The sequence below is a fragment of the Schistocerca nitens genome, chromosome 3 (assembly GCF_023898315.1).
Source record: "Schistocerca nitens isolate TAMUIC-IGC-003100 chromosome 3, iqSchNite1.1, whole genome shotgun sequence".
In the NCBI taxonomy this organism is placed as follows: Eukaryota; Metazoa; Arthropoda; class Insecta; order Orthoptera; family Acrididae; genus Schistocerca; species Schistocerca nitens.
Window position 1 is genome coordinate 594,263,958 of NC_064616.1, and position 24,869 is coordinate 594,288,826.

The 24,869-nt window shown below is 40.6% G+C and overlaps 1 protein-coding gene across 1 annotated transcript in view; it reads left to right on the forward strand.

Annotated features, from left to right (window-relative positions):
* Window positions 1–8,760: 8,760 nt before the first annotated feature.
* The window catches only part of LOC126248511 (protein MON2 homolog), a 203,121-nt gene continuing 187,012 nt past the window's right edge, over window positions 8,761–24,869 (forward strand). The window contains exon 1 of the mRNA XM_049949560.1: window positions 8,761–9,059. Coding sequence (XP_049805517.1) covers window positions 8,940–9,059 — 120 coding nt within the window. The 5' untranslated portion in view covers window positions 8,761–8,939. The remainder of the gene's footprint in view (window positions 9,060–24,869) is intronic.

The following is a 24,869-nucleotide window of genomic DNA, read 5'->3' on the forward strand; positions in this document are numbered from 1 at the left end:
TCCTGGGACAATGAATTCACGGTGTTCTTATTTCAATTTCCAGGAGTGTATAATCAGAAAAGGAACAAGGAAACACTAGAGTTATGCGCAAAATATAAGGAAAAAAAAGTAAATATGTAAGGCACTCTATACTGGATGAAACTATCAGCAAGACATATAAAACAGGGGCCTTCAGAGATTAAAGCTCCCTTCACCATTGTGTACCCCCTACCCTCCATCTCTACCCCCTTCATCTCCTTTCCTGATGTGACTTCCATCAACGCCCCCTCCTGGATGATGCCCTCTCTCCCTCCATTTATCCCTCCTATCAACCTCCCTCTCCCTCCCTCTGTCCTTTTCTTGGGAACCCTCCCCCCCCTTTCCATCCTGTTTTTTCTCCACCTACCCACTCCTTGCCTCCATTCTCTCTTCCTGAGTCCTTTTTCTTTCCCCTTCACTGTCTTCCCCACTCCTTTCTCGCGTTCACCATCCTCCCCCCTTTTTCTGTGCACTCTCCCTCCATTGGTTACCATCCTTCCCCTCCCCCCCCCCATCTGTCCAGGTTCTCGCCCCCCCTCCATACCCATATGCCTTCGTTTTCTATAGTGCAGTATTTTCCGTGAGTGTTTAGTGCTGTGCGGCCCCTTTTTAAAGTGCTGCCAACAGAAACCAGACTGTCGCTGTGTTTTTTAATTGTGCCTGGCTATTTCCTAAGTGTTTTTAATCAGCATAGCTGACCACTTTGTTTTTTATGTTTTCTTCACAACTTTTTCGCCATGTACCAATTTTAAACAGTCACCATTTTATCACCTCTTTTTATTGTTATGTCTCCTCATTATGTTTTTTAACTTTATCTGTAGGCCGCACAGCAGCTGCTGCCAGCCCGTCCCCTCTCTAGGGGTGGGGGGGATCGAAATACTACAATAAAGAAAGAAAAAAAGATTAAAGCGCCTTGCTTTTCGTATCCGTCTCTCATCCCCCTTGAGGATCCTCTGTGACCTTATGGCCCTTCCCATATCTCCTTCTTTTCCTTGAACACATCCATGTCCTCCACAGCAACCGCCGCCTCAATCCCATTCACCCCCTGGTGTCACCCTTGCTCTCAACTCCCCACCTGCTGCCACGACTTTACCGATGTGTCCCATCCTCTCTCCATCTCCATACCCTCCATCCTCTCCCAGTGGGACTTCCAATGACGCCTTGTCCTGGATGATATGCTTCTTCCTGATATTTATCCTTCCTTCCAACTCTGACCTTCCTCTTCCCCTCCCCTCATCCAGGTGGCTCCCTCTCCTTCCCTTCCCCCCTCTGCTGTTTTCTCCATCCTCCCCCTTGTCCTTCTCACTTCTCTTTCCCAGTCCTTACACTACCTCCCTATATCTTGCCTCTTGGTGTGCTACAAACTCCACCCCTTCCAGCCCCCCCCCCCTCCTCCGTCAATCCTCCATCTCTCTTTCCTCTCTCCCTCCTCTCTGACCTCCCTTCCCTTGACAGGCCTTTCAAATTTTAATGCAATTGCTTTGTCGTGTTTTGGTGCTCGCCATGTATGTGACGTATGTGCAGTGTGTGTTCAGTGTCATCGTCCCATACTGTGGACGCTATTTCTAATTGTGCTATTCATGCCGCCAGTGTTTATGTGTTACATCTACATCGAGTGCCATTTTAACTGAATGTGGATTTTATGTAAATGTACCTCATCAGACTTCCCCTTTTTAGTATGTTTTAACTCCAATTCTTTTCCTTGCTCCTGTGTAAATTTCATCTTTTATCCAGAATGAAATTTTCACTCTGCAGCGGGGTGTGCACTGATATGAAACTTCCTGGCAGATTAAAATGGTGTGCCGGACCGAGACTCGAACTCGGGACCTTTGCCTTTCATGGGCAAGTGCTCGCCCATCTGAGCTACCAAAGCACGACTCACGACCTGTCCTCATAGCTTCAGTACTGCCAGAAGCTCGTCTCATACCTTCCAAACTTCACAGAAGCTCTACAGCGAACCTTTCAGAACTAGCACTTCTGGAAGAAAGGATATTGCGGAGACATGACTTAGCCACAGCCTGGGGGATGTTTCCAGAATGAAAGCTGTGAGGAGAGGTCGTGAGTAGTGCTTGGATGGCTCAGATAGTGGAGCACATGCCCGCAAAAGGCAAAGGTCCCAAGTTCGAGTCTCGGTCCAGCATACAGTTTTAATCTGCCCGGAAATTTTCATCTTTTATTCCTGTATTTTATGTATACCCCATGGAGCAGTGGAATAAAATGACAATAAAGGGGCATGAAGTCGCTCTGCCAATTAAGCACTTTTATTGCCTCTTGTTTTTTCGCTTTATAAATTTCAATCTCTTCTAAGAAATTAAAGGCATGGCCATTTTCCACACTGTTGAGAATATGCATGCTATTCTCAATGTTCCCTACAGAATGACTAGTTTCAGATAAATGCTGTCATGAAGCAGGTTTGTTCCATGGCTTACGTTGAAAGGGTGGCCCATTTGACTGATTTAATATTCATCACAGTTACTACAATCAATGCTGTATACTCCAGAGTCATCACATTTGTCATACAGTGTGTAACAACAAAAGTGTTAATGCCTACCTTGCTTTGTTTGACGACGTTCTACTTTATTCACTTTGTTTCTTTTATTGTGATTTCATTCCCGTGCGCCATATAGGCAGGGGAGGCTGGCAGCAGCACAATCTGCCACTCTTCAGCCGAGTGATACATTTAATAAAAAGAAGAATACATTACATATAAAAGGCGATAAAAAGGGGGACATAAGAACATAATAAGTGGAGACAATGGGGTTTAAAATATACACTTACATTGAGATGTTCATGTGGGACAGTTACAAAAAGTTCATATAAAGATAAAAAACACAGTTGGCTATTTGTGGAGCACATAAAATACACTGAGGTCACACACACATGTTAAAAGTTGGTTAGAGTATTAAAACACTCCAGACCGAAGACACTTTAAAACCATTGCACCAAACAGAGCACACACAATGAAGAATTAAAACTGCTTGGATGGACCTGCCCAGTGAGAGGAGCCTTAGAGGAGGAAAAAAGAGGAGAAAGGAAGGGGCACTGGGAGAGGGGAGCTGGAGGGGGTGGGATGAGATGAAGGAGGGCAGGAGATGGGCGGGGTGGGAGATGGAGAGGTAAGGCAAGTCAGGGGGGAGTGCAGAGACGCAGAAGGGGTGCAATGGCCAGGGAGGGGGCAGAGGAGGGAGGAAACAACCACTCAGGGGAAGGGATGAGGAGGAGAGAGGGACTCCTGAGGGGGGAGAGGGGGAAGGTGGGGTTAGAGTTGGTAGGAAGGCTAGATATCAGAGCAAAGCTCATCATTCAGGAGCGATAGGTGCTGGTAGTTGCGCTGGGAAAGAAGGTGGAGGGTGTGGAGTTGGAGAGAGGGCGGGACACCATGATAAATGTGTGACAATGGGCTGGGGTAGAAAGAATAGACGACACCAGGGTTTGGAGGTGATCGACTCTGTGGACAATGTACAGGGTATGGATGTGTTTGAGAAAAAAGAAAAGATGTGGGAAGTGGATTAGGCTGTAGAGGATCCGTGTGGGGGACGGGAGGCGCATACGGGAGGAGAGGCGGAGAGCATGGCGTTCAAGGACTCGGCTTTATAGAATCTGGGTAGGGTAGAAATCTAGGCAACACTGGTATAATAAAGGATGGGGCGGATCAAGGATTTGTAGGTATGAAGTATGGTGGAAGGATGCAGTCCTCATGTTCGGCCAGACAGGAGTTTCAGGAGGCAGAGTCTATGGTGGGCCGTGTGTTGCATCATAAGGAGATGGGGAGTCTGAGTGAGGTGACAGTCGATGGTGAGGGCAAGGTATTTTAGGATAGGAGTGGGGTGGATAGGACGACCACAAATCGTGAGGTAAAAATCGTGGAGCTGGAAGGAGTGGGTGGTACGACCTATGATGTTTGCTTAGGTCTTGGAAGGGTTGATGCAAAGGAGCCACCAGGCAGTGAACTGGCTGAGGTGGTTTGAAGGGTCGATTGGGGTATTTCAAGGGTAGGATTAAGGGCCAGGAAGGCGGTGTCATCAGCAAATTGGAGGGGGTGAACAAGCAGGGGACGTTTGAGTATATTTGCAATATACAGGAGATAGAGGAGAGGGTAAAGGACGGATGCTTGGTGCATGCCGGTGGTGGGATAGGAAGTACGGGAGTTGGTATTGCAGATACTGACATAGGAGGGATGATGGGAGAGGAAGGAAGCAACGAGACGGACGAAATTGATGGGAAGAGCGTAGGTTTGGAGTTTAAAGAGGAGCTCGGGATGCCAGACACGGTCATAGGCGTTCTGGAAGTCGCGGGACACAAAGATAGTGGAGTCGAGTTAAGTTGGTGGGAAAGAACATTGGTAAGGTTAAGGAGCTGGTTGTCAGCTGTGAAGGAGGGTTAGGAGCCACTTTGGGTAAGGGGATGGAGGTGGTGCTGGTTAAGGTTGTGATGAATACGGACAGCGAGGATAGACTCGAAGACCTTACTGAACACCAAGGTGAGGCAGATGGGACGATAGGGAGATAATGTCAGAAGGGGGTATGTTGGGCTCTACTTTAATCACTGTTTTTATGTTTTTTTTTTGTTTTGTGGCAGTGTACTATTACACAGAGTCACCGGTTCAGATCCGGTCCAATTGTCTCGGTGGGCAAGTGAGAGGTGACTCAAAGCAACAGCTGAATAACAGCTGAACATAGCGCTTTGAGGTGGGCGAAGGAACTTTAACTTCTGTGCCACCCTCCGACGGTCGAAATACGGAGGAGGGGGTACAGTAATGCGCCATATCTATGATGAAGGAAAAAAGTGGCTGGACGAGAACAGGCCACTGCTAGTGACTGTGCGAAATGGACAGAAAAACGTGGTCGTATTGGGACTATCGGCAGTCGTAACACGAATCCGAGTCCTATAGGATTATGAGCGGAACGGGAATCATTGAACGCCTCTGTTTTATATATCTTGCTGATAGTTCCACATAGTGTTGAGTTCCTTACATATTTACATCGTTTTCTTACATTGTATGCATAACTCTTCTGTTTTCTTATTCCTTCTCTGTTTATATAACATACTTCATTAACTAGATAATCTTGTTCATGCGCTGGGAGGGCTTTTATCAATCTTTTCATGGAAAGACGTGCCGCAGGGTACAAGGGGCCATCTGGTGGTCACATTCCTCTAACCACTTCTCGCCTATGCGGTATTCAAAAATGGTTCAAATGGCTCTGAGCACTATGGGACTTAACTTCTATGGTCATCAGTCCCCTAGAACTTAGAACTATTTAAACCTAACTAACCTAAGGACAGCACACAACACCCAGTCATCACTGCGGTGTTCTAGCGTTAGCGCCAACAGAGGCCGCTGATTATATGCAGCAGTTTGTTTTCATTCATTGGGCTTCTTTAGCTATTTGTTTTGAAATTTCTATATTATTCTGTGTACTCGGAAAGCTGTTTAGTATTTATGTCATTATCTATAATATCGCCACTCGAGCGTATGTGAGTTACTGTCTCTTAACTTTTTCCTTTTTTAACAATCTAACTTTTGCTGTGTTTTATTTCATTGTTTTTTATTACTGTAATGCGTCTTACAGCTTATAAGCCCATTACAGACTTTACTGATTGTATTTTACATTGTACAATTATCATTGAAGACAATGTGTACGCCTACAGTAGCGACATCTCTCGAACCTGCAAACACAAATATTGTGTGGCTACTGTATGGCAGTGTTTAATATTATTTATTTGTCTTTGACAATGCTGGCGCTGAATTTGCGTTTAGCTTTTCACGATGCCTCTATGGCTCCAGTATATTAGGACATGTTTTTGTAAAACAGGTGTGTCCTATCATATTTAAAGCTACACAATTGCACATATATGTCAGTAATATTTTTCATCATGGTCTATTTTATTGTTTTAAACTCTAGACAGTCTGCTAGTTGTATTTGTGTTTTTCCCATATTTTGCTGCAGATCTGAAGATGGTCATCATAGACCGAAACCGGTAGTCTGATGACTTCACTATAGACATGAAGTAAAGGAAATTTAAAAATAGTTACAGTATCAACTTTGTACATATTCAAAAGTATACTGTATACAAGAACACGCCTGAGTAGTTTATGTATGAATTCCTATTTACGTAACCTGTATATAAAAAGGGCTAGAAAAACAAAACTCAAAAATATGTGTGCCATTATGGAATAAATCGTTATAATGATCTGCCAGATTGCACAAGAGAACTGAAGATGAGAGAAAATTGAAGTCAGGATTAAAAAATTATCTGTTAATAAATGTTTTATGACATTGACAAATATTTTGAATTCTTGAATCACTAACTAACAATTGTATTTTTTTCATTGTCAATCAACCATGCTGTTCTCATTGTAAATTTTATATTTTATTTGTGTACTCTTTTAACTGTAAATGGTTTGATAAATGAGTCTCTCAAAGTGTACTGCATCTATGTCAAACCATCAGAGAGCTTGAATAAGACCAATGCATTAATTCATTGTGAATTTTTTAAATATATTGTAAAATGCTAATTTCATATTTATTGCATTAATATGCAGAATTGTGCTGTGCATATGCTATACTTTATTACACCAATTCGTGCATCACACAAGTGATGCAAAGGATGCTAATAAACTAAACTGAACTGCTTAATGTTATTGTCAGCCACTCATGTGGAGAAATTGCTTTCCTCATACAAGTTTTTTTCTATCTTATGCGAGGGATTATGAGAGTCAAAAGATAATTACACGTTTCCAAATCTCCACCTAAATAATTACTTCAGTTGTTGGGTTCGCCCTGCAACTCGTTAAGTAAATCTGTGTGCGACAATTACCTTCGGTTAAGCAAATACTGTGTAGGCAATGTTGGTCGATCTTTTTGTTTCCTGCATTTTGTCTTTTTTTCAACAGAAGTGGAGAACGCAGATCTTAGCAGAATACCTTCCATTTCTCAGTTAATGAAATAATCTTCGAGGTTAGAATAGCGTAGTCGCTTGTCACTTTAATTTTGTTTCTACAACGACAGATGACGGGCGAACGGTAGACTGCTTCGACCATAGATATTATGGTCGAAGGTAGACTGGCGCAGACAGATCGCTGCACAGGGATAAACCTTCACTACCAGTCTATGTTAGTGCCTTTACTCCATAACGCCGATTCCTACACCTTTTTCCCCCTCCGCCGGTGTGCCCCAAGGCTCCGTCCTCTCCCCCCTTCTGTACTTGTTGTACACGGCGGACATGCCGCCGCCGTCACCCCCCGTCCACCTTCTCCAGTTTGCCGATGACACCGCCTTCCTTGCCCTTGCCCCCACCCTGCAACGCTCCCAACACCTTCTCCAATCCCATCTTGACCGGTTCACCGCTTGGTGCGACCAGTGGTTGCTCACGGTCAATCCTTCCAAAACCCAGGCGATCATTGTAGGCAAAACCACCCCTTCCTTCCGCCTCCTTGATTTCTATCTCACCGTTTATGGCCGTCCCATCGCTCTCACCCCCACCCTTACGTACCTTGGCGTCACCCTCGACCGTCGCCTCTCCTGGACTCCCCATCTCCAGACAATCCAAGCCAAGGCACGTTCCCGACTCCGTCTCCTCAAGCTCCTGTCCGGCCATACGTGGGGTCTGGACCGCTCCACCATCCTCCACACCTATAAGTCCCTCATCCGCCCTATCCTCTGTTACGCCCATCCCGCCTGGATCTCCGCCCCCCCTTCCTTTTATAAATCCCTCCAAATCCTTGAACGCCATGCTCTCCGCCTTGCCTATCGCAACCGTCTCCCCTCCCCCACGTGGATCCTGTATGATCTTATCCCCTTCCCCCACCTCCTCCTCTTCCTCGAACGAATACGCATCCTCTACACCTCCCGTAAACTCGATCCTCCTCACCCGCTCGTCTCCCTGATCCTCTCCCACCCCAGCCCGCTGCCGCGCCTGTACTCCCATGTCCCACCCGGTCTCCATCTCTCCACCCTCCTTACCCTCTCCCAAGGTGGCTTCCGCCAGCTCCCCCTCCCTGATGATGTCCTCCTCCCCTCCATCTACCCCTCCTACCAACTTTGATCCTCCCACCCTCCTCCTGTGCCTGCTCCTCAGGGCACCCTCCCTCCCTTCTCTCCCTTTTTCCCTCCCCCCTCCTTTTCTCTCCCCTCCTCCCCCGGGCCTCCCCTCCCCTGTCCCTCTCCCTCCTGCCCCCGTCTCCTCCGCCATTGGCGTCCTTTTCTCCCCTCTCCCCCACCTCACCCCCGTTCCCCTCTTGGCAGGTCCCCGGACTCGCACACGCTACGTGGACTTTCGCGCGCCGGAGATCGCCGCCATCAGTGTCTTGTGGGTGCCGTCGTGTTTAGTGTTCAGTGTTCACCGTCACACTCCGTTGTTCACCAGTGCCATCGTCTTCTTCAGTGTTTGTGCGTCGTCTCAACAGTTTGCAGTGTGGTTTATCGTCGAGTGTGAACGGCTCCGTGTTTGTCTCTCTGTGTCTCCTGTTTTATCGCCCACCATTTTGTGACTTTTCTGTTTTTCTCCTGTTTTTTATGCATATGTCTTCTTTGGCTGAAGAGCAGCGTAGTGTGCTGCTGCCAGCCTGCCTATTGTATAGGTTTTAAAATGACAATAAATTAAAAAAAAAAAAAAAGTGCCTTTACCATGTCCTCGCGGTGCAGCAATGGAAAGTAGAATAGGATGTCTTTGACTTGCAAAGACGTTTGACAAATCATAACCACATCACTGAATATAACACATGAACAAATGTCATCTGTGCCAGCTCACCTGTAGACGCGTTTTTGAGGCTTGTGTCATCGAAAATGAAGTTGTACTACGTGCGTTTGCTGTCGAAATGAAAACCTGTGTCTGTGTGTTATTAGTGTTAAGTGTGCGACAGACAGTGTCTAGTGAAATGTCATGCTCCAAAGATTTGTGACGCGTCAGCTGTTCATAACATGGCTTGTGGAAGTTTGTCAACTGGGAACGAGGAAGCTTTACGGTTCTTGGATAGTCTGCAAAATGATCTGAAGAACTTGTCAATAGAGACGAGGAAAAAATTTCCGCAGATTAAAGAGGTAAGGACAGTTTTTTTCTGTATTTTCTCAGTTGTGTGCATGACGCTTAGGTGCGTTGCAAGTTGTATTTATACTCTAATAATCCGGTCGGAGAAAAGCGACGCCAGTTTGTGCGTTAATTAGATATTTGTTTTGCGTTCAACAACAGGAATGCTTTCAAATCATTATTGTATCAAACAATATCCGGTCGGTTTACCACCGTCGCTTGATTGCCGTTCTGTTGTAACGCTTTGTAAACTGTTTTCCTCCACGTAACATGCTCAGAAATTAAGACATTTGTATGATATTTTAATTTTTTATGCTAGTGATGTCTTTTGGCACAGAAAATCAGAAAAGTAGCCCATCTTGCCCCCCCCCCCTATACGCTGTGCTTTTTTTCCCTAGAGAGAATAAAAATTGCCAGATCACTGAGGAAACTGAATCTTTCGAAACATCATCTTGCTTTATATAAGTTAAATAAATTAATAATAGTAATATTATATTTGAAAAAACTGCAGACTCCACTACTGGATGATTAAAAGCAAAACAGGCGTAAAAGAATACCTCGTTACCAACTCGTTTGATTTACCTGGATATTTTAATTCTTGTCCTATAAATTCCACTTATCTTGTGTTAAACAGATCTTGTCCTCGACAGTATACAGACAAATGTTGTTATTCTGTGTCAAGTTACGTAAAGACTTTGAAGTGTTTGAAACCAGTATCTAAAATGTGTAATTGGGGGAGCTGTTTCCCCCCACCCCAAAGCAGATGCTTTTTCTCCTAATTTACATATACTATCCAATCTGTAGTCTGGAATTAACATTCAGTGGATTAGCAAAGGCTATTATTTGTTGTTAGTATAATTTACAGTAGTAGCCTGCAGTGTTTGAGAAACATCAGTCAGTATGCAGACGTCTGAATATACACGTATGTTTAGTGAGTAGAGAATAGGTCATTTGCTGTGCCTTTGATGAAGGTGCTGTTCTGGCATTTGGCTGGAGTGAGTTACAAAAGTACAGAAAATCTAAATTATGATGGTTGGACAGAGCATGAGTCTCCTTCCTCCAGAACGTGAGGCCAGTATCATAACAAATGCACTTCTTTATTTGGTATTCCCAAATGTACTATTCTCTCATATTTGTACATACTTGGAACAATTGAGCATACAAAGTTAGTTTTACACTCCTCATTTGCTCTCTCAACAATATACCTTTACACTCCTCATTTGCTCTCTCAACGATTTACCTGCACGCCCCCCCCCCCCCCTCTCTCTCTCTCTCTCTCTCTCTCTCTCTCTCTCTCTCTCTCTCTGACAACAGTAATACAAGTACACTTGTTTTTTTATATGCACAAAGTAATTTACATTTAACTAAGTTCATTGCAGTTTTCAAATTGTTGTTGAAGGTTTACAAAATCCATAAGGGAGTAAATGTCCTGTCAGCCTGTTATCAGTGTGCCCAAATGTTTAAAAGAGCTGGCTACAAGATTTTCTGGGGTATATAAAACTTCTTATACACACTTCTGTGGAACAAAAGCTTTTTTCTTCAGTATTTAACACATCAGAATTGCCATAGACACTAGTGAATGAAAATAAGAAAACTAAGTTAACTTATTTTGATCTCCAAACTCCCTTAGAATCCATAAATGCAAAGCTGAAATGTTTAAAATGATATGTAAGGTGTGGCTTCCAATTAAGGTTCTTATGAAAATCAACACACAAACATTATCACTGTTCTGTTTCACTTACTGATTTACCCTCGTGCATTATTTGTTACAATGTGATCAGGGCTTGGGCTGCAATGAACTGTATTTCTTGTTTTTTATCCAAGTTCAGCGCCTGGTTATCTGCAGGTAGCTACTGACATGTTTCCAGAAAATGTTGTTTATGTTTTGAAATGTTGAAATTACTCCACTAGATTTGATTGTAACACTTGCATTGACTGTAAAGATAACTATTTCTGCTCCTTGGATATATGATGGACGGTCATTTGTATATAACGAGGACAAGAATACACCCAATATCAGTCTCTTGTAGTCCTTATTTCCAGTTCTGAAGATCCAGTTAGAAGGGGATTTGAAGTTATTGCTGTTGTAGCCAACTTCTAAATCATAATTTGCTGTGTCTTTGATAAATTTGCTCCTCAGTTAGCTTGCGAAGATTGTATGGTTTTTGCTCTGGCCCATTCTGTTCCATTAAATCAATAACTAGTCATCAGAAATTGAATCCTGATTCTCGAAACGCTGAGGAAATAATATTAGATACCGCTCCATGCATTGTTCGCAACTAGTCTTGCATTCCACAACTTAAATTGAGACTTCCCTTCCTCACTTTTGGGGAAAGAAAGTTAATACTATATACCATTAGTTCTTTGAAACATTGGTTTGATTAATGTACAGTTTATAAGTGTAAATTTGCAGTTAATGAACAGTGGTGATATGCTGTAATTTGAAACTGAAGCAATTATGCTTTATGTACAGTATATATTTTTTTTTTAATCCACAGAATAGTAGTTAGTTCAATACATATCAGAGTAGAGCACCAAAATGTGCTTAATGTATTGTATATTTCATCCAAAAGCACATTTAATGCACAGAATCAATTGGATTCTCTTGAAGATGAAGATGAGTCAAAACTTGACAAAATTTTCATTTTTGTATCCACTTTTCGTTTGCATTCATTAAATGTGCGACACATCTCACTTAAAGCATTCTCATAGCAAATTTTTCATTTAAAATGTACTGTACTCTTTCTTCTGATATGCCTACGACATCAACTATATGTTTGCTTGCTTGGTAGTTAATACGGTCAATGATCAATATTTTCATACTTCAGTTTGATGTGGAATGTTTGTTTTGATTCATAAAAATAACATATTTTCTCAGGACATATATTACTGCCATTACTATTTACATGAGCTGTTTGTATTTATGAATATTTTGTGACAAAAAGAAATATGTCATTGACTCTATTCAATTGATTTCTGTGAATTTAATTCAGTTTATGTATATCCCTTGTAGTATAAGCCACAATCCTGAGCAAACTGTCTCTCCCAGTGCTGCCATAATCACACACCCAACAGGAGAATCTCTTGCTCTTGTATTTGGAAGTAATGGAAATAAACTTCAGTGACAGTGAAAGTTCCAGTCAGGCTCAGAAATGTACACGGACCAGACTGCTTGCAATAAACAGGAAATCTGTGTTTGCTTTCAGGTCTGGTACAAATTTTTGTTAGGCCCTACAACATATTCATTACATCACAGCTTCAACATATCTGAATGGTTTTACTGATACCAGTTCATATCTTGATGCCTTCATTGATTTCATCTCCATTGATTCTGTTCACCTCATTTCAGTAAATTTGATGTAACTGATATTTTTATTTAAATCTGAATTCAATATTTTGTAAGTGAACAATGACATGGATAATGTTTTCAGTACCTAAGCTGTTACAAACCAAAGACAATTTCAAGACATATACCTGGCATGCTTTCACTGTAGTTAGTGATGATTACCTTCAAGCAACATGTATCACTACCCAAGGATGAAAATTTACAGCTCTGGAACAGACAAGTGAGGTCCTGGGCTACCTACTGCATGTCTCTTAGATAACCTGCAGATATATTCAGTGTGATTAGAATCCAAATAACATATTAAAAGTAGCATTCAAGTGATTCCATAATGTTGGAACTTCCTGCCTACCAACAGAGTTCTGTGAGGATGTAAACCTTCATTCTTACTAAACAAAAGAACTGTGGAAATATGGAAGCGTCCGATACCGCCTGTCTGCTTTGACCCATGACGTCACAAATATGGCGGAAACGACCGTACACCACGATTCCAATATGGCGCATATAAAGTCGGTACGTAAACATTATGAGGACGAAAATACATCGAAAAACAAACACACACACTTTCCACAAAAAGTCTAATGACACTAACTGGACAAGCGCGGAAAATGAGTTGTTTTTGGGTGGGGGGCAAACTAAAAATAAACAAATTTAGACACCCACCCCCATACAAAACCACGAAAAAAAAACCGACATCACAAAACTCCCCAAATACCACTAAACACAATATCATCTGGAATCGGACACTTCCCTTGACCTATATAGCTCAACAGCAGCACCCGATCCCATAAATTAGGATCAAACACTTCCCTTTTCCTATATAGCTCAAAAACATCTCCCGATACCAATAGCAACATACACAGCCACACATTTGGATCGAACACTTCCCTTGACCTGTGCACTGTTAATTTTATCCGTCATATCCATTCCTGAACAAAAACAACAACCGATTAATTTTACTAAAATTACCACACGATCTGCAGCGAACAACACTAAATTAACCTTCGCACAAAATCGTTAACTCACTGAAACGAATTCCACTACAAACACAGCCTACACTCTAACAATTTTGGACAACGAGCAAAAGCAAACTGAGCCCATTACGCCACTCAAACGAAAACCCTGAACATACCACCAGACAGCACAACAAACCACAACACGACGACATCTACAAACACGCCACACTCACAAACCAAACTCCGCACCGTCATGACGTCACACATGACAACAACCTTACGTCACATGCAAAGCCGACGCGTGGGATCGGACGCTTCTGTTGACCCAGAATTGTTAGTGGTGCCAGCATGTCACAAATCAAATGATCAGAGGCTACTGTCTTTTGAACTTTGAACCACCTAAGAACCATACCTTATAACCATGAAGGCCCAGTGTCCACAAATGGTGTTTCCTGCCCACACCATAATTCTACTGACATTTTATTGGACCTTTTTGCACAGAAGTGTAGGATTGTTTAGCATTTCCAAGCTCTCTCCAAATCTAAAAGCACCGTTTGTCAGTCTCGACACAAATAGATACATATCAGGGAATGAAACATGCACCATTTTTGGTATTCCTGACCTGTGATATTCCTCCATTCACTGCCTTTGGGGAACTACGGTGCTGCGTTGGTAATGGAACTCGTACAATGGGTTCATGTGCTTCGATGCAACTTTGTGGATTGTTTGAGTTTATATTTTGATGTTTGCAAGGCACAACAGAAATTTATATGACCTATTTCAATAGTCAGATAAGGATGTTTTTATGGATGTGCAGTTTCAGCCTTTCATGGCTTAAATTTTACCCTTGCAGCCATGTAAATTTTAATGCTTCCAATGATATTGTGGCTGTGTATCTTCTAGTCATCATTACAGTGAGCCAAGAGACTCTCTGAGGAAACCTGGAAGATAAAGTGCTGAAATGTTGGTGGAAGAGTTGGAATTTGCACAGCTGCAGACCCAAAATTCAGTGGATTGTTGCTTATGTATGACCTTGTGTTGACATTTCTTTGAATAATATCTTTTGATGAAAAGTGTATTGTAGACTATCAGTTCACTTCAAGTCTCTCATGACATTTGTTACCTCCACAAAATGGTTTACAATGCCACAGATTTTGTTAAATCACATTGTTGCCACAGTCTACTAAAATCACATTGGTGACACATTCTACCAGCTGTAAATTACAGAAGTTTGTCCTGTAGCATTAGTCTTTAAAAGTAAAAAGTTTGTAAGAAGGGAAACTACTCTCTCAGATTTAAATTTGAAACTCCCTGGCTGATTAAAACTTTTTACTGGACTGGTACTTGAACCCTGAGTCTATGTCTTTCGCAGGCAGATCCACTACTGTCCAGGTGTGCTTAGCTCAATTTGTAGGATACTTGCCTGAAAAGGCGAAGGTTCCAGATTTGAGTCATGGTTTGGCACACAGTTTTAATCCCTCAGGATACTTCATATCAGTGCACAGATCATTGAAGAGTGAAAATTAAGTCAGGTTTTAATTTTTTTTACAATACACACATGACAAACTATTTATTGATTCATTTGTTTAAGTTTCTATTTCATGTGAAAGGCTGTGTATCAGAGTTTGAGTTTTTGTTGCTTATATACAGGTATTATTGCAGGTTTGAGTATGATAAAGTTTATATAAGGCAATTCAGAGTTAGAATCGGGATGCGAATTGCGATTTCACCAAGGTAAAAGTAGTGGCACAGAAGAAGGGGCTCCCAGTGAGGATCTCCCATAGATATGTAGATTGTATGTAAAAGTTAGGAGAATTGCAGAACAAGAGGATAAGATTTCTGATCATCAGTCAGAGATTGATGCAGCAAAAACTTAATTGAGCCAGTTGAAAGGGGAAAAGAAAGTGAGATGTAGTAGAAGGTAACCAGAAAAGGACAACAAGGGAATAGTGTGGGTAGTTGAGTTGTTATTGAGCTAAATCATAGGTATAACCTGTTACCTGTTGGCTGGGAGGAGTCTTCTCCAACTGTAAAAGAAATTAGGGCTCAACAGACCATTAATAAGAATTTAATAGACAAATGGAGTTGGAAAAGAAAGATCTTTCTGCTAGTAGAACTCATGGTAGGGGTAACATCTGCAAGAAAAACTAAGCTTAGAGTACCAGGTCATAAGATCTGTAAATCCTAGGGCAAGCCTTGGCTAGGTTGTTGTTGTGGTCTTCAGTCCTGAGACTGGTTTGATGCAGCTCTCCATGCTACTCCATCCTGTGTAAGCTTCTTCATCTCCCAGTACCTACTGCAACCTGCATCCTTCTGTATCTGCTTAGTGTATTCATCTGTTGGTCTCCCTCTACGATTTTTACCATCCACACTGCCCTCCAATACTAAATTGTGATCCCTTGATGCCTCGACACATGTCCTACCAACCGGTCCCTTCTTCTAGTCAAGTTCTCCCCAATCCTATTCAATACTTCCTCATTAGTTATGTGATCTACCCATCTAATCTTCAGCATTCTTCTGTAGCACCACATTTCAAAAGCTTCTGTTCTCTTCTTGTCCAAATTATTTATCGTCCATGTTTCACTTCCATACATGGCTACACTCCATACAAATATTTTCAGAAATGACTTCCTGACACTTAAATCTATACTCGATGTTAAAAAATTTCTCTTCTTCAGAAACGCTTTCCTTGCCATTGCCAGTCTGCATTGGCTAGGTAGAATGGGATATTGAGGCACTGAGTGGGGATTTGAGTGAAGAGGACCAGCTAATGATACTTGGGGAACAGGCAACAACCAGGCCAAGAAAAAAGAATACAGTATCAGTAGGAACCTGGAAAAGCTAGGTGCAGCAACCTCAGTGGCACACTCAATCCAGGATGAACTGATTGGGTTGTTACTGACTGTGTATTGGTTTCACATTGGTGCTGTGGCAGGTACTGTTAGTGGGAGATGGAGATACATAAGGCACAGCCTTCACCTTAACAGGAGGATGAAAGGTCTGCTGAAAATAAGAGGGCCACCTTCAAAAATGGTAAAATCTCTGTTATTGCAAGTGTGGGGGGTAAGCTTGTTTTTTTTTTATTTATTTATTTAATATATTATTGAGAGTAACTTCCTTAGAAGAGGTCCACATAAATGAAGTGTCACACATAAAAGATCGGTTTACTGACTTGGAAATTGAGAAGGCGGGGTGGCAAGTATATGGGCTCAGCATGTAATGCACTATTATAGGGCCCAGTGGGGAGCAGTGCATGCTGAAGACGACCTGGGGACAGGAATTGGGAAAGGGCGACAGGAGAAAAGAAGATGAAACTGTTGGATGGGTGATGCGGGGACACTCGGTTACCAGAGATTGAGGCCAGGATGATTAGTGGAGTGGAGGGCGTATTATAACTCCCGTTTATATAGTTCAGAGGAGCTGGTGGTGGTGGGAAGGATGTAGATGGCTCAGGTTGTGAAACAGTCATTGAATTTGAGCATATTGTGCCATCAGGTGGTCAACTTTGTTCATGGAAATAGTTTTATGGTGGCAGTTCATGCTGGCAGACAGCTGGTTGGTAGTCATATCAACATCAAAATCTGTGTAGTGTTTGCAGCAGAGTTGTTATATGCCATGGGTGCTTTCACAGGTGGCCCCATCAGGGACCCACAAGAGATCAGACTGAAAATGTCCAAAAGAAGACACACTACACAGTTAATAGTAGTATCTAAGCCTTGACAGCATTTTATGATATCTTCAGTGCGGGTGCACCCTAGGTCGACCTCTTGCAGAAATCGTCGGAGTTGCTGTGAGCAGTGAGGAAACTGGACAGCGCGGATGCTACAGATGTAGTGTGCAACAGGTATGGAATGTGGGTTGGACAGGAATTGTGCTCAGGTAGCTGAAGCGATTAAGGTGACTACTTGCGTTAGGGGGAAATCTGGGTTAGAGTCCTAGCATGGCACAATTTTTTTTTCTTGTAACTATTGAATTCTTTCAGTGCCCTCATGCGGCTGATGGTATTTCTCTTTCATCACTATTGTTGTTAACCAAATTTCTTACTATTTTGTTGGTGAAATGCTGTATGACTGTTTCTGTACTTCTACCAGTTTGAAAGTCATGCTGATTATTATTCAATAGGCTCTGGCCATCTAAGTACTGTGGCAATTTGTTGTTTCATTACTCTCTCAATTACTTTAGAGAATGCCGAGAGGAGGGAAATGGGTCAGTAATTTTCAACTTTATACCTATTACTACTCTTGAATAAAGGTATCACATTCAATATTTTTGGTCTTTGGGGGAACACTCGCTCAGTAGATGATAAATTAACAATGCAAGCCAAGGACTTTGTAGTCTGTGAAATGATGTGGATTATAAGTGACACTAATACTCACCTACACCAGATCACATTTTGCATTTAGGGCTTTTGATCACCTGTAATAATTCATGCTCACTAGTCAGAAGTAACCTAAGTTGATCCTGATTTGTGAAATCTAAGTGTTTGGGAAGCATTTATAAAATAATTATCTATATAATTTGGCAGGTACTTTTTGCCAATATTGATATCATCATGTTTTGTATGTGTAATTTCCTGCACTTCATTTATCTTCAGTGTTTCACTTTTTACAGTGTCCTATACAGATTTTGATTTGTTGACTGACGTTTTTATTACATTATCATCTCTAAGAAGTATTGCCTTTGCAGTTTCCTGTCAACATATTTTCTTATAAGTATGTTAAATACATATTCTGTACACTGTGTATCTGTTGATCTTTTCATATATAAGTAGGGTAGTAGCCATGCATGTAATAATCGCTTCCTTGAAGCAGCTCTGATGATGGGCACTGATAGTTCATGAATTAAAGAAATAGAATAAATGCAAGAATCAATGCTACATACATACATACAGGCAGGCAAGTCACAGATACTCTATGCTCCACCAAAGAAATTAAGAATGAAATTAATTCCATCAAAACCAAAATCTCAGTGTGGAGTTGACAATATATCGAGCTCAGTACTAAAATCCAGTACTTCAAATATACGCAAATCATCAATCGTTACTTTCTGCTAGTTATCAAAAACATTAGATTGTGCAGTTCACGGTATTCTCATAGAGAAGCTTAAATATTATGGCATCAGAGATTTTGCTGATAACTGGTTTTTGCCCTAATCGGCTAACTAAGAGGGTTGCAGAGTCATGCAGTAAGAAACTCGGCGAGTGTACACAATGAAACTGCATCTTCAGAATGGGAAATAAGCAAAACAGGTGCACCACGGGGATTGATATTGGGTCCACTTTTGTTCTATTATATATCTAAGAAGCAGAAATAGTTATTTTTACTGGCAAGACAAATGTTATAATCAAACCTAATGGAGTAATTTCAACATCTGAAGTTATAAATAATATTTTCCTGAATTTACTAACTGATTTTCTGTAGGTGGACTGTCACTGAATTTAGATAAAACACAGCACATGCAGTTCAGCATTGCACAAGCCCTAACCACAGGACTAGAAATAACGCACAAGGGTAAATCAAGAAATGAAACAGAAGTTCGAAATGTTTGGGTGTTATATTGAGAAGAACCTGAATTGGAAATCACACGTCACATATCATATGAGTAAGCTCTGCCAGTTTTCCGTTAGTGATAACAGATTTTGGAGATGAAACTGTCAAAAAGTTCACTTATTTTTCTTATTTTCATTCACAAATGTCTTATGAAATCATATTTTGTGGTAACTCTGCATAGGAAGTAGTAGTTGCACAGAATCATGTAAGAAGGGTGGAATGTTGTGTACACTCCAAAATCACTTCAGTCTGCCCTTTAAACAAGTGGCCATACTAACAACAGGCTCACATTACATTTATTCCCTTATAGAATTTTGTAACACTCATAAATATGATACTAGAAGAAGAAATTATTTATAGTAGATCCGTTACTCAGCCGTAGAGTGGCACAGACATGAGTGAGTTATTAAGCCATATAAATCTGTGTGTGTGTGTGTGTGTGTGTGTGTGTGTGTGTGTGTGTGTGTGTGTGTGTGTGAGAGAGAGAGAGAGAGAGAGAGAGAGATCGTGTAAATGGTCAAGTTGTTCCTATGCTTTTTTAGTGCTAAAGTGTACTGTAACGGGAAAACTGACTTGTTCTACATCATAGTGAGAGGTCACAATTGTCATCTATGGAAATGTAGGTAACTAACCAATCAACCTGTACTTGTTTTGAAGTTAAAACTAGCATCAAACACACATTCTTGGATCTCACATACCAGCAGTGCATCCACATATTACTCATATATGCTATATGTGAAGCCTGGATTTTATGTAATTACATATTCTGTTTCATTATATGTAGTTATCAGAAAAACTAAGTGTCAACAAATTACACCAAAAGGAATCTTCTTACAGAGTTTGAAATTACATATTTTGAGCTATAATATATCTTTTACATTATATTACATAGTTTTACGTGTTTTAATATTCTAGAAGAACTATTATGCATTTTCATTACAGAACAATAAAGGGAAATAAACTAAGTTTTATTGTTGTGTTTCTCGTACTGTTGTCAATCTCATTACACCCAAAGCTAAATTGCACAAATTTGATGCAAACAACAGTGACTTGTTTTTAACACTTTTCTTTATTGTTCTCAAATGTTTCACAGAGTGTAACAATCAGTTACATTTAAGTTAACCATGACACCGGTTGTGTCTTCGTTGTCACCAAAACTAAAAACATGGGTTTCTATTGACACAGCTTTAACCACTGATGGTAAAATAGTCCTTTGTCAAATTTATGATAAATGTAAAGGATGTACAATGAAATCTCAAACTGAACAACAATTACAAAGCAGTCTGCATATTAGGAATAAACAATGAATTCCTTCAAAGAAACGGGTTCTTCTTACTTAGTTGCAGCGACAGCGTATATCGTCTAATAACGAATTTTACAAAGAACCGTGTTTTGAAAATGAAATTTTCACTCTGCAGCAGTGTGTGTGTGCTGATATGATACTTCCTGTCAGATTGAAACTGTGTGCCAGACCGAGACTTGAACTCGGCACCTTTGTCTTTTGCATACCTTCCAAACTTCACAGAAGCTCTCCTGCAAACCTTGTAGAACTAGTAGCACTCCTGGAAGAAAGGATATTGCAAGTGCTAGTTCTGCAAGGTTCCCAGGAGAGCTTCAGTGAAGTTTGGGAGGTAGGAGACGAGGTACTGGCAGAAGTAAGGATGGGTCATGAGTTGTGCTTGGGTAGCACAGTTGGTAGAGTACACATGCCTGCAGAAGGTACGGGTCTCAAGTTCGAATCTTGCTTCGGCACACAGTTTTAATCTGCCAGGAAGTTTCATCTGTGTTTTACATTGGTTGCAGGGAACATATCCTGGAACAAACTTCAGGTATCTTAATTTAACATTTCTTACAGGATTACTGCAACTGCAATATTCTTGATCAGTTCACTCTCAAGAAGAATTACCTGGATTCTTGCTGTGTTGACATATTAGAAAAAATCTGGGCTGACATTGGCAAATTACATATATGGATTTCTGCTGGTGAGATGACATATGTTGTAGGTTGCTTCACTGCTAATCTGTGGGCAAGTTGGACTCTGAGGCTGCATCTAAACCCTGTTTAATATACTGTAAACCTTTGAAGGCAACAAATAGTTCAACAATTGCTAGCTTCATTAATTATGAACTTAGGTACTTTAGCCAGATGGCGTGAAAAGAAGAGATGGTCCTGTTGATGTACAGATACAGCTCCATGCGTGTTGAAAGTGGGGAAATTGCTTAATGTATTTTATCCCAGCTTGGTGCGTATTACATGTGCAGCTCATGCATTGCAATGAGTGGCAGGGACAGAGACGCACAAATTTCCAGAAGTAAATACCCTGATACGAGCAACAAGGGAGGTTTTCTTGAAATGTCCTCCTCATGTACCATGCTACAATCAGCAGCTCCATGATGTACCTCAGCCCCCAGAGCCAGTGATAACAGGGTGGACAACATGGATTCAGCTGTGTTTTTCTGTAGTAACCCCATTGCCCATATGAAGTCAATGATGCAGAACGTTTCTTGTGATCCTGCAGTATGTCTGAGTGAATCCTTGTCAGCATTCAACAATTCTAATGTCCTCAGTTCAATTTCGTAGATCGCAAGCCACTTTAACTGGCTTCCCAACAGTATCAAGAAACCAGACACTTCAATTTGCCTCTCCAAGAGGCTGTGGGAATAATGGAAGCTGCAGTTCAGAAGGTTAGTGTTGTATCAGGTGAAGTGGATGTTGCAGTTTCCAGTAAACTGCAATGTGCGCTGAATAAGAACCCTGGGTACTCAAATCTTGTGGGTTTTATCTCAGTTATTTAATGATAAAATTGTAGAACCCTCTGAGAATATTATTCCTAGTACAATCTCTCCATATAAATACACATCATAGACATCTTGCAAAGTTGAGTGATCTTTCTCTCATCATAAAACATACTGTCAGACAGAACATTTGGAAAAGTATATTATAATTAGTTGTGCATCCTGTTCAATTGTGACTTAAATCCTTGAATAGGAGGCACTTGTACTTCAATACTTTGTAGCAGAACTACCGATTAAGAATTCACATAGATATTTGACTAACCTACGTGTGAACTTTTATTTTCCAGACAAAAATTGGGATTGTACATATAATTGTCTCATTACATATTTATTTACAAATTTCACCAGTTTCGGTTGCTTATTTGTGTACATGTTTTTTAATTTGATATTACTTAAAATCCAGGCTCTAGTCGGGTGTTTAGCTGAGTGGAATGAACTTTTCCATCTACTATAGTAATGGTTAACGGTTTACTTAAGTTATGACACAGGTAACATTTTCTGTGGGATACATTAAGCAATCATGAGTGATACTCCAACTTGTTTTAAGAATACATAGAAAGTCTCATAACTTTAGTGATGTTACACACGCCAAGAGATGAAAGTCCTACTAAAGTTATTGATTCAGTTTTCTGCTCATTTCAGTGTGCATATTGATAGGCAGTTTAATTGAGTGTATCTCATATAAGGAGCAGTCAAATGGAAAATTATAAAGATGGGAAAATGTAAGTAAACTGTTTATTATTTCAAAAGTAATTGCCATAATTGTTGATACATTTATCACACTATAATACAATTCTGTCAGTGCCTTCATAGAAGAATTTTTGTGGTTGCCTACAGAATCTTGATTGTTCCCCGGCTGAAGCAAACCGACGGCAACAAATTCCTTTCTTTAGCACTCCAAAACTATGGAAATCTCATGGGGAGAAATCGGGACTGTATGGAGGATGTGTAAGGGCCCACATGTTGCCGAGGTTGTTTAGACTATGCTGTGCAGAAGTTTCACTTGGAAGTCCTTACATATCCTCCCTACAGTCTCAATCTCTCCTAGTGAAATTTCCATATTTTTTGGGCATTCATGGCTGTCGATTTGCTTCAGATGAACAGGTGCAAACCTGGATACACTCATGGTTTAATAGGCAACTGCAGACATTTTTCCACATAAGCATTGCAAGCTTGTGTTATAGTGGGATAAATGTATCAACAGTTATGGTGATTACTTTTAAAATAATACACAGTTTACTTACTTTTTTCCGTCTGTCTCATCTTCATTTGACTGCCCCTTATAGATTTTCTACAAGGTGTTTTTTATTTTTCCCGAGAAATTTTTGTCTGCACATTTCCATATTTTGTTGGTGAAAGTGTCAAATTGATGCGTACTAGACATTGTGTAACCAAGTTGGGGGGGGGGGGGGGGGTTACATTATATTGACATAAAAGTATTTGCACATTTCTCCCATGAATTAGAGTAGAGGCTTAACTTAAGTACTTGAATTGAGTGAATGAGACATACCTCTGCAAAACTGGTCAATGGAACAACAAATTCATCTCAGGTCACCAAGTTTTGGAAATCAAGGAGAAAGAAAAAGAACCAGCAGTTGGAGGAGGAGGAGGAGAATAAGAAAGCTGTGTGTCTCATTGTGATTGAGTTACACACCAAAGTTATCTGTGATAAAAGTACAGCATTATTCTGAAGGTTTATAACACTGTGTATGGAACAGACATCTTGTGGAAGTTTTGGAATTACTTATGAAGCTCAAATGAAGTTTTCTGACTGCAGGTCTGCAAAAACTGCTAAGATCACATCTTGTGTGTACATAGTGCACTATATTAACCGAATAAATGCAAACTCAAGATTAATTTTTTTCCTTTTTTACTGCATCAGCTGTTAAGAAAGTTACCCAAGTCATGATGATGGCTGTGTTAATGAAAATGCAGGCAAGTGCCATGAGTACAAAGATTCAAAGCTGCTGTGTGACATTCACACAGAAGAATCTAGGAAAACTATGAATCACATCAAATTAAGTAGATAGACATTATATGATATGATCCTTATTTGTATCACATCCCCCTCCACCACAAAATAAAATTGGTATCAAGAGCTTAGTTACAGTTCTGAAAACTGTCTTCAGCTTCCATCAACTAAGAGAGCTGAAGTCTGTGTATCCACCTATGCACGATTAATTAATACATGTTGAGCAAAATAATGGCTTAGCATCTCCACAAACACAATAATCAGAGTGAGTCATATATGACATTCTTGATGCAAAAACTGTGTCAAATGAAAGTTAAAATGGAAGTTATCAGGGAAAATTATCACAGCACTCATAATCAGGTAATCAAAATCTGTCTTACTTATGACATGAAATTTCATGCACAGTGACAAATCAGTGCACAAAACCAGTTGAATCTTTTTCAAAACAGCTCAAACTTGGCTATTATGCATTTGCTTTTGGGCATGATTCAGCACATATGGTACCCATTGTGACAAAGGTTTGTGATAGCAGTTCTTCATGTAAATGTAGTATACTCTGTTTTCTGATATGCGTACATTGCCAACTATTTTATACACCTTCCATCACACATTGTCCAGTACTGTATTGCACATTTTCAGTGTTTTAATCTGTGCTTGCAGTCTTGACATTCTTCATGTGGATTGTCTGCTAAAGAAATTTGAACTTCAAGTTTGTGTCAGAAGGAATTTAGCAGATTTCAGATACAGCTTCACAAACTCTGGATGTATTTCTGTTGGCAGTCAGCTGTCAAAGATATAGAATTGTAAGATGACATGGTATTCCAGTTTATTGATTTAGAAGTGCGTGTAAACAAAGTTATTCCACAGATTAATTTTATACTAGTCTTATATTCTTAAGTGCCAGCATAACAAAGATAATGTCATTGATGTCAACATCATCTCTGTACTAGACTGAGAAATGTTCTCTTTCCCCTGGCGAGGGAGTTTAGCAGTAGTGACTGTGTGAGAACTGATGTAGGTGTAAAGTGAACAGTGAAAAAATATATTGCGACTATTACAGCTACTTTCATCCATGAAGCTATAAATGAGCGGGTTAGTTAAAAGTCAATTTCACCATCACCAGAGTTTACAGTTGCCACTGACAAAAGTGAAAGAACTCTGGATTTAATGTTGTCCTAAGCTTGCAATTTTTGTTCATTTATTGTTACT